General features: G+C 30.2%; 1 protein-coding gene across 1 annotated transcript in view; it reads right to left on the reverse strand.

Annotated features, from left to right (window-relative positions):
• The window catches only part of Exd2 (Exonuclease 3'-5' domain-containing 2), a 46,016-nt gene that overhangs the window by 5,445 nt on the left and 21,062 nt on the right, over window positions 1–19,509 (reverse strand). The window contains exons 4-6 of the mRNA XM_075368412.1: window positions 13,322–13,458; window positions 11,448–11,782; window positions 1,355–1,551 (exon numbers count right to left, since the gene is read on the reverse strand). Coding sequence (XP_075224527.1) covers window positions 1,355–1,551; window positions 11,448–11,782; window positions 13,322–13,458 — 669 coding nt within the window. The remainder of the gene's footprint in view (window positions 1–1,354; window positions 1,552–11,447; window positions 11,783–13,321; window positions 13,459–19,509) is intronic.

Genomic DNA, 19,509 nt, shown 5'->3' on the forward strand with positions numbered 1-19,509 from the left:
ATACATTTTTCACAGCAAGAAGGAAGGATTTTTATTGCAGCATCATAGAATGAAGCTGGTTGTGTTAGGAGCCAGTTGTGCATGAATCCTTCTACGCCCTCATCATCTTCAAATCGTTACCCTACTAGAACTTCTTTAAGCAGCCCAAACAAATGAAAATCGCAGGGCAATAGGTCCGGGCTGTATAAAGGATGATCAAGTTGAGTCCAGTTCTTCTCGTTTTGAGACCGTTAGAGCTGCCGTACCTGGTGTTGTTGTGGAGGATGGCCTCTTGAATTGATTGGTCTTATCTTTTACGGCGATATGCAGCCCTCATTCTTGTTCAACAGCTCACAATAGTAAGCAGCATTGACTGTCAAAAAATCAATGAGCAAAATGCCTCACTGGTCGAAAAAAACGAAATGTCCTATATACTATTTAATCATATTAAACATATATTAATATCACTTCACCAGAATTCTCGCTTGGCAATTGTTACCTTATTTGATACAATAAAAGGATGCAAATTTTAACTAGAATATTTTTGGTGTATCCATCAGTATAACAATAACAATCATGTTAATGACATCTGTTAAGTTCAACAAAACTAAATAGAATTAAGCCATTATATGCATAATTATTTTATCTTTTTCTTAGAATTTAGTGTTGGTTTCTGTTGGTTCAGCATTCTCCACTAGATTTGAATGAATGTACTGTTCATCAAAGCTATCTTAAATACAAGTGATGCAATACAACTGAAGTGAAAGGGGTTGACAAAATATTTCCATGATTTTGTTCGAGTCATTCAGTCAGTTTACTCCCCTCACTACCTATCTCTATCACCTGAATATCAACAAAGCCAAAGGCATTGAAAATGGTGTTTGGTAGAGAGCCATTAGGATAACTTTGACAACTTAAATTCCCGAAAATATTTTATCATGTAATTAACATAAGACAATTTTACAATCCTTACTAATAAAAATGATTTTTTTCAAGTTTTATTCGTTGCTGATTTGTGGTGTTCAATTCATTATAATACTTTTCTTTAAAGTTTATTTTTATTAGTTTGGTACTTTTATTACTAAAAATAATGTTATTTATTAGTTTTAAAATAATATGTATACCAAGCACACCATGAAATCCATCACTAATGATTTATCAATTTGAATTTTCTCCTAGTTCCTTTTTTTTATCATACATTTATACAAAGCAATATTTCTACAGCAGGAAAAATAATAAAATGTATCACGTAACATATTTTAATCAGTTTTTTAGTTATATGCATAATTATTAAAAAAAACACAGTAGTCTAATCAAGAAAAAATTACTTGAGAAGGTACCTGAAACAACCAAATTATTTGTAGCTCTAATTTACCTGGAAAATACTTCCTATACTCATGTGGTACTATATTTTTTCTTCTCATTGAATTGTTTGAACCACATACAACACATATATTATTTTTAGGCTTGGCATAATAACCTTCACCACCTATTCTTCCAGAAGGTTCAAAATTTAACCTTAATGTCAATGGATGTACACATACAACATGGGCAATACCTTTATTTAAGTACCTGTTAAAATAAAATACATTAAACAAAAAACAACTAAAAGACTGGTAGAAAAATATGTTTTATAATATATTAATCTACTTTTATAAACCTATAAATAATTTTTCAAATACACTTACAGTTCTCCTCTATAATAATTTTAAAAACATAACTTTCTTGCTTGAACATAATACCCGATTGATATAAGTTCATTTGGTTTGCTTGGCATTTCTCCCACCACCACCCCATTCAATCACCTTAAATCATAAGACCAAATTGTCTGTGCTAAAAATGGCTACTGAGCATTGAAACAGTTTAGCAACCAGTGTCTCCTATCTAGCTCCTAGAGCTAACCTAAAAGCCTGAGTGGAATAAGCATGGTGCTATACACCACTCGCTTGCGTGTCCCACAGCCCACTTGTCATATATCATTAAAATGGGTAGGCGAACCCCCTTCAACTACTAAAACATATATGACTATCAATAATTAAATTTATCACGTCAAAGACAACAATCTGCTATATCACACCTAGGCCGCTGAGTACTAGCAAGTACCTGTCCACCATTAAAGCATTTGGAGCCTTAATCTAGCTTGGTTAGCTTCCTACAGCAGCGCGGTAGGAGTCTTCACCTTTAGGTAAACTACTGATGTCGGTTGAACAAAGCAACCCCGCACCAAGGAACTCCCACATGGTCCGACAACGCAGCTCTCGCCATATTGACTCGCCGCTTGTGAGTGGCCAATTTTCCCCTTGACCTCTAAGTTCTGCCCCCCCCGCCACAAAGAGCTGGGCAGTCAAACATCATGTGTTTGTTCGACTGGACCTCCCCGGAGACGCACAGCTCATCAGCTGCCAGATATAGAACCGAATAGATAGAACCGAAACAAATATTGGTTTAAATTTACATGGTTGGAGAGCACTCGGGCTCCTGTTGCCCTTAAAAATGAAGGAGAAGCATTCCATCCCCCCCAACATCTTGTCATCTTCCCACAGGGATTTATTCATCTTGTATAAATCTATACAAGGACCTTTCCTTAGTCGTGGCGTGCCATTCTTTCATTGCGAGGCTGTAAAGCCTCGCAATGGAAGGTGGGAGATGGCAACTGTTCAAAATTTAGAACTGGTACATTGAGATCACCGTTCCACTCTGGTACAGACCCACTCAAACTGGATCCCAAATACCTCAGCTTCCCTATATCTTCACAACCTCCACATGGCCACCTGAACTTTCACCACTAAATCTATGGGAGAGAGCCTTTTCCAATACAGTGGTAACCTCGTAGGAGGTTGTTTTAAAAACACCAGTGCATACAATTAATGCACTGCGCTGGACACTCCTTTAATTTTGAATAAGTGCTCGATTTCTTTCCAACTTATGCACCTAAACAGACGTAAGAGGTCATACTTTCAAAGACACCTCGGTACACCATGTACAAATGACAGCCTGTATTCCTTTTGAGCAATCCTCCTAAGCTTGTGCATCACAGAGACGGCGTCTGCCGCTACTTGCCTAATGTGGTTGCTAAATAGCAAATTCTCATCAAACAACACTTAGGTACTTATGAACTTGAACTCGGCTGATTACACAGCCTTTATACTTAATACGGGGGGTTACGACTGTATGATAATTTGTCTGCACCCTTGAGAAGCATAAATTGATATAAGCTCATACAAAATTTAATTCAATCGGATGAAAGTTAGCTAATTTTTTAATAACTGAGGTGATGTAAGTTAATAAATAAAAACAGAAAATAATCAAGGTATGATTTTTTGGGTGATTATGTGACAAACTGAAGCAACAAACAAAATATGTAAATATACCATTCAAAAGTTTATATACATACCAAAATTATTTTTTTTTTTGCATTTGTTTTCATAAAAATTACAAGTACAGCAAAAAAGCGTTGCTAACATTTCACAACAAAAGATAAACTTAAAAAACAGAAACTTATACAGAACAGTATTTTTTCAGTCATAACTTGACAAATTTATGGAGTATACATATTTCCTGATTCAGTAATATCCTTGATTCATGGAAATTCTTTCAACACATGAAAATTTATAAACTGAAAAATAGTTTAAGGTATTGACAATTTCAGCAAAATTTCTTTTAGGAAAATTTGTCCAGCTACTTTTCAATTTTTAGAAAATATTTCAAATAATGTAGAAAACAAAAAGTATTTATTTTCAATTTTCTGCGATCTCAAAAAAGCATCCAATTTACTTCCACATTAATGAAATACTTAATAGATGTGGGATATTAGAGAAGCTGCTCTACTGGGTAAGTCATATATATATGTTATCAACCATAAACAGGCAGTTGAAATTTTATCTTTTGATAAAAATAATACACTTAATATTACCTCACTACAAGATGTAGGAAATAAGAGTACTACAACAGGGATATGTCTTCGATCCCTTGCGCTTCTTATTGTTTATTAATGATCTACCTCAAAACTTGAACCATTCATTGTTATCCTCTTTGCAGATAACACAATTATATCTATATCCAAAGATAATTATTTAAAAGTAATTGGAACTTCTACATTAGCAGTTCAAAAAATTGTTCACTAGATAGAATGTAACAATCATAGTTTAAGCATGGATAAAACTGTATGCTGCATTGTTTCTCCAGTAGATGTAATATTGTTAATTGCACAGATTTAATTCCCATTAGTAATAACAGGAGTGTTTCTGTTGCCATAAAGCAAAGTATCTGTTCACTGTGTATAATGCACTTTATGCGTTTTCTTAGATGATAAATTCTCTTGGAAAGATCAGACTGATTTTGTTCATGATAAAATCAAACCATACTGTTTCGTTTTAAAAAGCCTTAATAAAATGCTAAGTCTGTTGTCATCATTATTAAATGCATATTATGTTATATATTTTTGTCTAACTCATATTAACTGTTGAGGCTCCCTCAAAAAGTAAGAACAAGTTTTCAAAATATAAAAATGGGCCGTTAGATCATTCTGAAGCACCCGTATGAGTTGTGTAGGGCGACATTTAGAAAATTAAGCAACCCTGGTGTTTATACTTATGAATCAAGTTAACACAAAACTTTGGCTTATGAGAAAGGACCTTTTTATGCTTCTATTGTTATTATATATAATAAAGTACTAAGACATAAAAAAATCCCATCAATTTATTTAAAATATAATTAAAAGGTTTTCTTTTACAGAAAAAAAGTATAATATTCTGTCAATGAATTTTTAAATAATACTAATTAAGAAAAAAAAGATACCCTGAACTTACTACACCCTGTCCAATGTATATATAAATATAATTTTTATTAGTCTTCTGGATTGTGGATTATTTTGTAGTTTACACATTTCAAGTGCTTCCATTTTAACAATTAATATGGACTTTAATCACATTAATTTTATTTTATAATTAATTGTATATTTTGAGGTGCTATTTTAATCAAGGATTTTACTAAGGTAAAAACCAACCAGACAAATGCTAAGGCAATTCCTTTTCTGCCATGGAATAACAATCTACCAAATTCTGATGTGATCTACATAATGTATTATGTAACAACAAAGTAAGACTTGTTTATAGTTATAATAACTTCCACAGAGAAAGTAAGATTGAGGTTTATTTTTTTCTTTTGGATGAGAACAGAAATAGATCCTGTTTGCATTGGTTCAGCTTTTCGTACGATTACAATTCAGAAGTTTTACTTATATGAGATGTATATTGCATTTAGTTATGCATCATTTACTGACAAAATTCTGATCAAAAATCTGCATCAACAATAAGAGAGGTGAATTACTATTTAAATAGAAGAATAAAATGGAAGGAATATTTAAAAAAATCTTTACAGAAATGAGCTGGGTGATTTTGCATAGATGTCAGAAAGTGAGTTTGATGTCAAGGAGTATGAAAGGGGAGACTATATGTTAAAAGTAGAATTTGAATATGCACTGAATGTAGGAAATTCATGGGCATTGATTATGTCTGTAAATAAAGTAATATGACTTGTTCAGAAAAACTTTTTATTTACAATCCAATTATACATGGACATCACCTTCAAAATAAGTTTCCTTGGGGAGCCATGCAATGCTTCAAATGGTTTTCCCAATCTCATAGCAGTGTAGGAACTCAGAAACCAGAATATCCTTCAGATGGTCGGTTACAATGTTTTTGTTTTCTACCAAAATGACCTTTGAGGTGATTTTTTAAAGCCAGAAATGGGAAAAAGCCGCAGAGACTCAATTCAGGTGAATAAGGTGGTTGAGAAACTACAGGAATGTTTTTTTTTGCCCAAAACTCATTAATTGAGAGTGCAGTATGACAAGGTGCATTGCCATGATGTAGCATCCAGTTGTCTTTTGATGACTGGTCTCATGCAGGCAACTCTTTTCTGCAGTCTTTCAAGAATTTCTCAGTAAACATATTGATTTATAGTCTGTCCTGTTGGCAAAAACTTCTTATAGACAATGTCACTACTATCAAGAAACAAATTAGTATGGTTTTGATTTACTCATTTTTGATTTTTTGGGATTTGGTGAGTTTGAAGTGTTCCACTCCTTGCTCTGGAATTTTTTTTTTCTGGCTCATACTCAAATATCCAAGATTCATTACCAGTAATAAGATTTTTTAGATCAGGATCAGTTTCAATTTGCCCTAGAAGATCGCAGCACACTTCCACTCTGTTCATCAGTGAAGTTTTTTGGGACCAATTTTGCACTTTTTCATGTCTAATTCGTTTGTCAAAATTTGATAGACTGTGGTACAGTTCAAATCCAATTGTTCTGCAATCATTCTGACAGTTAATTGCTGGTAGTACCATATCAAGTCTCTGATTCACTCAACATTGTCACTTTTTGACATTAACATCTTCCAGAGCATTGATCGTCCACAACTTAATCCCGGCCATCTGAAAATGCTTAAACCACCTAAAAATTTGGGCTCATGACAGAGCATCATGAGCTCTTTTCAATTTTTAAAAGGTTTTAGTAGCATTCTCACAAAGTTTAACACAAAACTTGATTGGACAATGTTGCTCATAATTAGTATCCACTCATTTTTGTAACACTCAATAAAAACTTGTTTCATGGAAAGTTTGTTTACATCTCACATGTCAACAATAGACCAAAAATATTAATACCTAATATAAATCAGATGTTCATATGTTTATTAGTAACTTTATAGTGCTGCCCCTTTGGCTGCCAAAAAAAAAAAATCTATCCTCATTACTTTATTTACAGACCTCGTATACCAGCAGAACTCATTAAGCATGCAGGAAAATGCGATCAAACAGAATTATACCACTTAGTGAACAGTAGTTTTGAAACCAGACAAGTCAGACTTCATGAAGTGCAACATTATACCACTCCCAAAGAAAGTCTCAGAAGTCCATTGTAAGCAAGATAGAACCCTCAGTTTGGTAACATATGAATCCAAAATTTTGATGTCCATCATCTCAAGAACTGAGGGGAAAATTAGGGACTACTTACAGAAGATCAGTTTGAGGCAAACACCTTGTCCTTCTGAAAAGCAATATTAGGATTACACCTCATAGTTGAAAAAAGAATGGAAAAGAACCAAAATTCATTCACTGCTTTTGTTGACACGGAAAAGATATTTAATAGAATAAATTACAAATTACTACTAGGTTACTGAAAGAGGCAAGAGTAAAGCACAGAGATCTTCATTTGGGTGAGCTGGCGGTGGTGAGGGGTGATGAACACCAAAAAGAGGCTAGCATCAGACAAAAGGTAGGGCAAGGTGGATACACGCTCTCACCAATTTTATTCAATGGTTTTTGCATCCAGAGAGACTTTGTCGAAGTGAGAGAAAAGGTGGTAAAAATTAAAGAAGTAAAGAATGATATTATATGGATTGCAAATGTCAACAGTTACATTTGCAAACTAACATAATTGTTCTAACTAGCATAGCTACTAACCATGCCAATAATTATACCGAAATCATGGTACCAAGTAGACATAGAATAACTGTGTGACTTGAATGGTGAACAACTTCAGAATGCAGACTAACCTATCTGGGCAATAAAGTAAGGTAATAAGGTATCTGGGCAATACGGTTTGATGTTCCATCTTTGATGGAAGATCCAACCTTAAACCTATGGAAGACCATAATTCAATTATGGTGCTACAATACGATAATGAAAATCGGCTGGGTTGACAAGGTTACAAATGTTCAGCTTTCATCAAGAATGGGATAAGTGAAGCCATCCTTACTGGAAATGATTAGGAAAAGAAGAGTCGTATGAACATCTTGAAACAGAACCTAATTAACATTTTACTGTTAATGTAGAAATCTTTCTACAAAAACATATTGCTTCCATCTCCTTACTTCAAGTAAATTAACTACCCTATGTAGGTGGCTTTGAACCATTAAATTATCCTATCAGCCAGATGATAGCCTTAACTCTCACATCTTTTATTTTTCTACCAGTTACTGATAAAAGAGGTTTTTTGGTACCTTTGTAATACTGTTTTCAATAAATTTAATTTTTATGGAATCAAATTGCAAAAATTTATTTTTTTAAATGAAATAAATCTGGAAGAAAGATTGAAATCAAGAAATACTGAACTTACGTCCAATCGTACGTTATTACAAAAAAAAAAAAATTATTGCTATTATACTGAAATAAGCAATTAATTTTACATATACTTCAAAAGCTTTAAAAAATTCATTTTTATTATAGATTTTTATTAATCTTATGTTTGCCATTTTTTGCTGATCACAGATCGTCCTTCATTTACTTTTTTCTATACTAAATGAAGAATATAAAAAACTTATAAAAGAACAACTAAAAAGCTACACTGAATTTAAAATTTACACATTTACTAATGAAAACATTTCTGAACACGTTATGAATACAAACTATAAATTTAAATAAAAACAATTAAAATCCATAAATACAGAGCAGGTAAGATTATACAAAAGAGTAAATATCACAATTTAAAATTACTAATATATGGAGTATTCTGGGACATATTCCCTGAGCTTCAGGTACAGATTCAGAACACCAAAATGAACGAAAAAATTCATATTGACTTACGTCCTATTTTGCTTTGTTTTCCTTCCGAATGCCATTTTGTGATTTTCAACAAAAATATTATTTCTCAGGAATGGGTAAACCTGCTTTAATTTGGCAAATCTAGAACTAGTGTCTTATTCTGAAAAATAACAAATTTTGAAAATATGATCTTTAAAAATTTCAAAATTGTAACCATCTTAAGTCTCTAATTTTAAATATCTTTGTAATTATTTGTTTGTTCAAATTTTTACTTACTACAAAATTTATTAAACATTTTATTTTGAACAAAGTGACACCTAATTTGTAAAAATTCACAAACAAACAGTCGAGTACTGCAGACGACAATTAACCTGGCATTACACTTGCTTATCTTAATGCAAGCTGATAATTTTTTGCCTAATTTTATTTCCTCCACTAAATGTAATAACAATAAAAATAATAATAATAATAACAAATAAGAAAGTGCTGTTGAAATTATTAACATTATTGCAAAATAAAGATTATGATAGTTGTGTAAACTAAAGCATATGATATTAACAAAATAAACAATTTTTCTAATTGTTAATGATGTGATTTGTTGTTAAGCTAACTGAAGTGTTATAATTATGAGTTGAGTGCAAAACTGTAATTTGCAACATACTGTATTATTATTAATATGTGTAAAGTCTCTGTTTTTTTCTTTGTAACTTAGTTTTTGTGTATGTACTTAGTTTTTTTTTGTATGGTTACTCTAATGGCAACTCTACTGCTGCTTTAATTGAATATCAATGTCGTTTTCCAGCAAGGTGGGTACCAGAAAAACACTTTTCAAAATAAGTACAGGATATTAAGGAAAACAGATTTCAGTTCCTAAAGCACACAGAAATTTAATAATGGACTAATGTTGTACTTAATGCTATTACGAACAATCCCAAAAATAGTGTTAGAAGAATAAAGGTATTTTTCAAACTCAAGTGTGTTCAGCATTTAAAGCCCCAGATTTTCCTATCCATTTACAATTTTGCTTTATTGGTTACTAGATAATAACATGGACGTACTAAATAACATAATTTTTGCTGATGAAACATCGTTTACCAGAGCTGCGATAAATAGCACTCTTAAATTCTCACTCATGGACCTAAGGCAATCCTTGAACGCCCATTAGGTGTCTGAACATAAATTTTCAAGATAGATTTGGCGTAAATATATGGGCAGGAATGTGAGGTGGAAAATTGATTAGACCTAAGTATTTGGAAAATAAACTGTCAGGTGAGGCTTACAAACACTTTTTAGAGGATGAAATACACAAAATGACATCCAGAAGGAAAACAAGTAAAATAAGACTTATGTTAATATGAACTTTTTTGTGAATTTTGGTGTCCTGAATTGGTATCTGAAGTTTGGGGATTATGTCCAGAAACACCAAAAACAAATAGACAAACCGTGCATCATATAATGATGAACACAACATGAATCATCCTAAGTTAAACACAATTACATAAACACATTACAGGGTAACAACTCCATTAAAAGTTATCTGGCAATATGAAAAAATATTAAATAATATAAGTTAAAAAAAAATTCATATTCTCTCTGACCTTTTGATATTTAAAGGGTAACAATTAATATAAAATATTTATACAGAATTTAAAATATCTGATTAATTGGATCATTGTCATTACGGACAAAAATATAATAATAAATCTAAAATATTGAATTATAGGTTAGAATGAATAATTGACAAAAGTACAAAGAAATTTGTGTAAATTGTTGAAATAACACCAATCTTCTATCAGTATGATATTTCTGATAAATTGCTTTTACATAAAGAAATTAAGTCAGTAAAATTCTTAGGCATGGTCTTAGATTGAATGCTAAACTGGAAGGATCATGCCAATCAAATAGTAAATAATTTTGCGAAAGGTTTTGTATTCCATATGAATAATCAAGGCAACATGACACATAATAAAAAATACTGGACCATGCTGTAAATAAAACAAAAACAGTTAAAAATACATACTGGGTAAAATAATAAAATATCAAAGATTTAAAAACTGTAATGTTAGTACTTAAAATACTCAGAATCTACATAGCTTTCTAAATATCAGATTTTAACCAGAGTAAATAACCAAATGGAGCAAAATTTTGTAAACAGTTAGTTTCAGTGATTGTATTGGACTGTTATTTTTTGAATGGTTTTTTTTCAAAACTTATTAACATAAATCTGAAACTAATTACTGTATATTACTTAAAATATAGCTTCTCAAAATTTTATTATATCTTAATTTACTTGCGATATAAGTAGATTTTTGGTACTATATTTATTTTAGAAAGCAGTATAATTTAAAAATTAAATCAATAAATTGGTTTTTCCTCCTAAAGATTAATACTTCCAAGTTGCCAGATGATCTCTTGGTTAACTAAAAAAAATTTATCCAAACTCAGCAATGTTGAGTCAAAAGGAAGTGTACTTTAGTTTCAAGAGAACTGATTATCAGACTTTTATAATTGTTTGTCTAATTCTAGGTCTAAGTACCTTAACCCACCAGGTTGGTCTAGTGGTGAACGCGTCTTCCCAAATCAGCCGATTTGGAAGTCGAGAGTTCCAGCGTTCAAGTCCTAGTAAAGCCAGCTATTTTTACACGGACTTGAATACTATCGTACGATCGTGGATACCGGTGTTCTTTGGTGGTTGGGTTTCAATTAACCACACATCTTAGGTATGGTCGAACTGAGAATGTACAAGACTACACTTCATTCACACTCATACATATCATCCTCATTCATCCTCTGAAGTATTATCTAAACGGTAGTTACCGGAGGCTAAACAGGAAAAAGAAAGGTCTAAGTACCTTAAAATACTCAAGCAACTAAAAAACATTCAGATTATCTGTAAGTCAGCCCCCTAAAAAAAAAATCCTTACCAATCAGCTTTCTTATTATCACAAGTGCAAAGGACTTCTCCATCTGGTGCTTGTATGAATATATTATGATATAATGGTGATTTACGAGCAGTATTAGCACTTGTCGAATACTGTTTAATGTTACTAGGTGGTGACGCTCTACTGTGACAAAGATGTCGCTGATGTGAGAAATCGTTTCTGCTTCTAGCTTTAACATTATTCCCTTCCTGTTGATGCCATGCAAATGACTTTTCGCTAAATCCTTTATCACTGTATATATTCCAAGTCGCCTTTGTTTTACGCCACATATATTTGTTTGTCCAGAACATTCTCCAAAATGGATAATTCTTCTTCATCTAGATGTGCATAATAGTAAACAAGTCTACTGACAAAATAATAATATGAAAAACATTCAAGAAGAGTTTATAAAATAAAAAAACAACTTTTTTATCATTTTTTAACTGTTAGAGAAAAAAATAATAATATAAACCAAATGTTAAACCCTGTTCTGTTTTAGATTATTTTATTAAAAACTTGTTTAAATTCAAAATATTTTCCCTGTCATTTAACATTTAAGGAAAAAGTGTGAGCAAAGGGGTTTTATTTCCTTTTTTGTAAATATAATATTTGAGGTCCATTTCAGACAAAAAAAATTATATAAATATCATAAAATTTTAATATACTGTACTTTTGCTTTATCACCATTAAATTTCAGGTATGTTTGAAAGATTATTTCAGCGACAGCAGGCATTTTAGAAAATTCTTACCTTCAGCTCAAGAAACTGGATCAAAATGATTTTTGACAATAGTAAACAGTTTTATAACAGAAATTTAAAATTGTTGTGTTTACTGATTAGTCCAATCAATAAACTCAAAAAGATATTAACATTTTTATTAAGATTTTATGTATTGTTTTGAAGGGAGTGAATCAAATACTATTAACTACTACTTAAGCTAGTACACTTAACTACTACACTTAACTAGTACTTAACTACTACACAGCCTAGACACAATTACTATTTGGAACAATAAATATTTTGCTGTAGGAAATGCAATAGCTCAATACTCTTTATTGTGAATTGAAAGATGTTTAGGTGAAATATGTTTATAAGATAAGAAGAAATTAATCTACTGAAGGGTATTTTTTAATATATTAAATTTATGTGGATATTACAAGTGTGATTTGTCTAAAACAGTGCCACTGAATTATAATTATCCTTATTGTAACTTTTATATGATTCCTTAAACTTATTTTCATTCTGATTATATAAAAATGAATCATCAATCAAAACATTACTTCTTGTTACAACATGCTGACATAGCAATATTGTTATCTAAAATTATAAACCTGTCAAATAGCTGCTAAAAAATGAAACTCTAAAAAAATAAAATTTACCATAAACTCCAAACTTCAAAATGATCTAATTTTCAGAATGAGTCTTTAAAATGGTTTATCATAATCCTATCCTTTCTATTTAAAATGTTAGAGCCCCCCCCCCCCCCCACTACACCCCTTGATGGTGAGATAGGTTTATAATAAAAAATAATTACTTTGAAGCATTTGCTAAATTTCATTGCCCGAGTGGGATTTGAACCCAGGACCTCCAGATGAAAGGCTGAGACACTACCACTCAAGCCAAAGAGACTGGCAAGCAATTAATTTAAAAATACATTACGGCATAGATGCAATTTTATTTTATTCCTCTACTTCATAACTGATACACAGTTACTGTCTCATAGTTAAGGTACATTATTCAATCATATGAATTAAATTAATTAGTTTTAAACAAGTACCTGACCTGAAAACTTCAAAACATGTTTTGATGGGTGCGCGCACGTGCACACACATACATACATACACACACAAAACATAGAATTAACAATTACATCTTTACATGTCTATTATTGAAGAATTCAAAAAGCAAGGCAGACACATAAGCATCCTCAGCAGCATATTTTATCTGATTTCCGGATAATTCTCTTGCTTCCCAATTACTGCATCTTACGTACCAACTTTTATCCAATTCTTTACCTAAAAAAAAGTATAAAAAGTAAACTAGTCTTTGAGATGATAATTTCTATTTTCAATATTTTTATAACAAAAAGAGGTTTTTATTGTTTAGTTTTGTTAGAAAAATAGAAATACTTTTTTATATACTAAACCTTTTTAAACTGTACTTCTGGATCATTCAGGAAAATATAAATTGACTATTTTTACGTTCAATATTATAACCCCAAATTAAAATAAAACTTAAATTATAAGATGTGTGCCTATTATCATTAACAATCGATAATTAAAAAAAAAACTGCTAAATTTTAAAGCTACATTTCTTGAAACAGTTCATGCCCTTCCATGAAATTTTCATTTAATTATTTTTTTAAAAATTACCTTTTTCATTGTAAGGGTTTTATTACTAGTTTTCATTTTGGAAATACAAGTTGTAGGGAATTTGTAGTGATTGAATGCCAATTTTCTATACAAACAGATTTACAAATACAATTTTTTTTTTTATTTAACTGAACATTTTCAAGAAAGTTAACTTTTTTTAGTTCATCATGGTTGTACTTAAAAAGTATGTGAACAGAGTTTTACCAGCAGTCAGAAAGTACCATTCATCTAAATTTTGTTTTTATCTTACAAAACCAAATATATTTTTTAAGAATAAATGAACCTCTGTTTAATGATTGATTAATCAACAGAAGAAAAAAAAAGGATATAGTTGGGATGAAAGGAATGATTGATAGGATGATGATGTTGAGATGATTGAAGATGACAATATTACTACCAAAACAGAATGTGAAGTATGATTTATTGGCTGTCAAAAGCACTTCGGATTTTGCTTTGTAGGTAATATAATGCAGTATTAAATTTGCTTGGATGCTAATTATGGTAAAAAATTGGTACTTTTCAAGAAGATGCCTGCAGCTGTTCTGTATTTTGTAACAATTCTAAATTTTGTTGGTTACGAACGATATATATATTATGTCATAAAGAAAAAAGTTTCAATATTTTAAAAAGTAGTTAATATTCATTTGGCTTAGCTGATATTAAAAACAGAAAATAGGCAATAGTATTATATTATTTTAATAGTTAAATAAACGTAATTAGTTTGATAAGAAATTGTATTACAGAACTTTGTTTTTTGATGTATGACATGGTCTGGATAGCCAGACGGTGATGTCATCGTGGACTGGTGAGTGCGCATACTTTCTCAGAAAAAAGTGTGTACGTGCATAAAATACGAACGAACATCTGGTGGGGGAAGCCAGACTGACATTCTTTGTTTTCGGGGCTGGTGTGAATTTAGCAGTCATGGAGTGGAGACGTGATTTGAATTGGCTCGCACGGAAGTGGTGATGTGTTCTTTGTTCGATGAGACAGGACAGTGAGACTGGGTAAACAGGTGTATTCGATGCGAGGTCATCATTATTTTTATATGTGCAGGAAAGTATCCTTATGTATATGAAGAGAAAAATTAATGATATGATTCAAAAATATATGATTCCATATAATTCTGATATAAATAATGTTTAACTAATGTTAAAAAAAATTATTTTCTTGTATTGTTAATGTTAATTACTTTATTTTATATTTTTTTAAATATGACAGACGAGTAGTGTGGAAATGTGTTTTCTATGATTCCATATATATGATTCAAAATAATTTTGATATGCTTAAAATGTTCAATTATGTTAAAAAATGATTTTTCGTATTGTTAATGTTAATTATTTTTAAAAAATTTTAATAATATACATGTGATCAGACTACATAGCCCTAGTACATTTTTTCATTGTTCCCTCCTTAATTTGAATTGCTTTGTGATTGAGTTTTTATTTTATATTGTTCTACAATGAGCTTTTCAAATTAAATTTTATTTATTTTTTTAATTTGGAAGTAATAGCAATTTATTCAATTGTTGTTGTAGTTACTTAGATGGTGCCACCGAAAGGGGAAAATAAGTGAAAATTACAATTTAACTTTATATAATAAATATATAAATTTAACATATAAATACATATAAAAAAGAAGCAAATACATATAAAAAAAAATAAAAAACACATAAACATAATAAATATTATGTTTAGGTATTAATATATCAAGTATATCTTTATTACCTAAGCAATAATGATATTCAGGATGTAATAAATAAGCACATCCTATTTAAGTATTCAGATATCACAGTAATTGTTTACACAGTCAGAACGAGGGAGTAGTTTACTAGCAAAATCTTTTGTTGAGACTATTGTATTTGTGAAAGTTATAATTTGTGTTGAATAATGGAGGTGGTGCCTAACACATTATTTGAATTACATGATTTAGTGAAACAGAAAGAAAATACTGTTGAATTTTTGCAGTGCATGGGAATATTATCCTTCCGTAAAATGTGTTCGCTTGCTCATGAAATGACTCATCTCTTGTCGTGAAGTTGTAAGCCTGAAAAAAGACACATACATGGGTTGAACAGCTGAAAGTAGGCTATTTGACTATATTGTTATTTATATATTATTGGAGTAACGAAATGACAAGTATTAGCTTTTGTAAAAGGGAGTTGAACATTTCACCTCCAACAGCGGTGGACTGGAGTAACTTTTTATGGGAGGCATTCTCAGCAAAATTACTTAGGAATCCAATTGAAACTGGTGGTCCTAACATGAATGTAGAAATAGATGAATTGGTTTTTAAAATGGTTCATTTGAGGAAAGTCATTTGAAACTCATAAAATTTAACTAAGAAAACATGATTTTTTAAGTTACACATAAAATAACTTTGTTAAATTGCCAGTTAACAAATAAACTTTTAAATAATTTTGTAGAGAATTTAATTCTCAGAAAACTGATGTAAATAAACTCTATAAAAAACAAATGTTAGTTTAAGAAATTTTACTTCAATTAAAAAAAAACATCATACTAATAAAGTAAAATTAGAATGCAATTTAATATAGTTGTTTTATTAGCAAATCAGTTAATTTTTAGAAAATATTTTCAACTAGATTTTATTATTTTGACAAACTACACGGCATCACTAATTAAATGAGTTTAAATTGAATTTGAATGCAATCCATTTTTATCAATATAGTTATTATGTACTGGTACTTAGTTGTTTGAATTGTAATTGCTTTTATTTAAAATTGAATAATTGTTATAATTAAAGTTTCATTTCAACTGTGTTTTAACAATGTTTCACTTATTCACTCGTGCCAAATACGCAGGAATCCTTCACATGTATGAATTTTAAAATGGCTACAATGGAAATGCTAAAGTTTCAGTTGCAAATACAAACATAAATATCCTAGATGTAGTGTTCCAGATTTAAGAGTTCTAAGTTTAAAAGTGGGTACCTCTTCCTAATGTTAATATTTCATCTAAATATGGACTTGAATAATAGTTAAATGTACTCCAGAAAATGTTTTTGAAGAATATTTAGAATATTAATATTCCAAAACCTTGTGTATATAGCCAATGGTTGTATTCAGTTTGACTCAGAAAACGCAGCATCTTCAGCCAGAAATTATAAATCTTGTAGCACATTCTCAAAAAAAATGTGACAGCAATTTTCATCACTGTAGAATTTTGAAACAAAATTCTCACTGTGGTAACAAACTTTAAGACTGTATCTGTACAACTCTTCTGTGAATGTATGGTATGGTATGATAGTTAACAATTAATTGGCCATTTTTTATTAGATTGCCTTACTTGGCAAAGCTACATAAAGTTTTCACAATGAATTTTTTTTCTTTTGTAAAATGTTCCAGTCTAAACAAACTGACACTTATTTTCAACACAACGAAGCTCCTCCACGTCCTCACATTAAGAGAATTTTTAAATTCAAAATTTTGCTGAAAAATTATACTGTTTACGGAGGACCTGTTAAACAGAAACCAAGGTCCAGCCAGACATCACTTCATTAAATTATTGCTTAAAGGCCAGATGAAAAACGAGGTTTAAAAAACTCAATGTAATTAGACAAGATAACTAACTGATCACTCACACTTAAAATTCTGTTGCTCTCATAAAGGAAGGTGAAAATATTTTGAGACAAGCAGCACAAGATGCTCAAAATCAAGTTAAGAAACATATAAATTTAATGGTGAATTTTTTAACATTCATTAGAGGCTAATGAATGTTTAGTTTGGTAGCTTTATTTTAAACAGTAAATTAACAATCAATCAATTAAATTTTGCTAGCTTGAATGTTTAGAATCATAAAAATTTATATCACATTTTACTTTTAATTAAAGCTGATTTTTTCTCAAGCTAGTAATAGTTTTTTACTGAGTTTACACCAATTTTCTGAGAATAAAATATTAAATTCTCTACAAAGATTAGTTTCCAGGTATTATTTGTTAATTGACAATTTATGCCTAACCTAAAATACCATAATTTTTCAAAAGATGTTAGAGGTACAGTTCTAGGAATCATAATTTTCAGGTCAAATAATACAAAAATATAATACTTTTTTACTAATTAGCATACAAAAAATGTTATTACTGCATTAAACAATCTGCAAAGCAAATCTGAGTGAAATCTTTCGCCAGCAATTCATTGAAAACAAAACATTTTTGTTAACTATTTTTAATAATGATTTTACAGTACTTTTGTTATGTAGAGTAAATTATATACAAAAATACTGAGAAACTTTGATTACAATACAATTCATAAAAATTTATTTATATATATATATTATAAATATATCTTGTATTTATACAAAGACATAATAATATAATTGTGTAACATAATTAAAACACAAATATTACTCTCATTTTTATGAAGTAATGATTATAAAATTATTAAGTAATAATAATCATTAATCATTAAATAAATGAATACATTTTCTATCATATTAATACACATTTACACAAATGAGTTAATGCGTTTTCAAACTAAAATAATTTTCTTTTAAATTATAAAAACCAATTTTTTTTTATGCATGAAACTCATAGAAACCTTTAAGGAAATCTCATTCAAGCACTTACCTTAATCAACAATAAAAATAAAATTATATACACACTACAATAAAATAAGCATTTTAAGAGAGAAGATTGAAAACAATAAGTTTTTTATTGGGAGAATTGTGTAGTACTGATGTTTTCAATTCATTACAAATAACTACACAATGGGATAAAGATTTACTAAATTTACTATCACATTGATTATCTAATTCATTTTAATGAGTAAAGACTACTGAAACAGTATCATGACACATGCTATATGTACGGCCAACTGCTAAACTCAAGAAATAAGGTTTCTAGGACCTTCTACTAGTACCAGTTGGTTTCCAGGAAGAAGAGCCTGTTTAGCATCTAGAACTTCAGTACTACACAAAAGAAGTACTTGATTCTATAGGGAAAGCGTATCAGTTATACTAAGTAACAAGGCAACTATGGTCTGTAAAACCATATCAGCCAATATTGCACAACAGTAAATAACATGATGGAAGAAAAAGCAATATCAGTGAGTAATAGACATGCAGAGAGATTCATACATGTCACAATTTCAAATTTTATTCAACTAATTTAACTGTTAATGAGTAATAAAATAATGTCAACTCCATAAAAAATCGTTAGCATTAGTTGTAAATGAAAACAAGTAATCCCATGACTGTAATTACAAGTCACTTAGAAATTATGAAACTATTATCAAATCAATAAAATACTAAATTACAGATTTTATCGATTGATTTAAGTAATACTCCAAAGAATTCTCTGGAAATCTTGTGCAGGTTCGTTAAATTAATAAGTGCTACATCCCCTGTCCATAATGCTGATGTAATTGCAGGTTGTATCTCTGGATTACCACGCCAGAAATGTTAATTAATACCAAACAACAGAAAGGAGGCTAAGATATAATACTGGGATGCCAATAGGGTTAAAATGTAACTGGTCCAGTTTAGACTCGGACTCTCACTCACAACCTAGAACAGTCAAAGGAACCATAAATCCTTTGTCCACCAATAACCTGACACACTAATTACTTTAAATACAACAGCATTACAATATGTTTAATAAAATTAACAAACTAGCAAATAAATTTACTGTTATTAAGGCTACATACTAAAATACGTAACGTCACAATAAAAATAAATA

This window comes from Lycorma delicatula, chromosome 6, assembly GCF_047948215.1.
Source record: "Lycorma delicatula isolate Av1 chromosome 6, ASM4794821v1, whole genome shotgun sequence".
Classification (NCBI taxonomy): domain Eukaryota; kingdom Metazoa; phylum Arthropoda; class Insecta; order Hemiptera; family Fulgoridae; genus Lycorma; species Lycorma delicatula.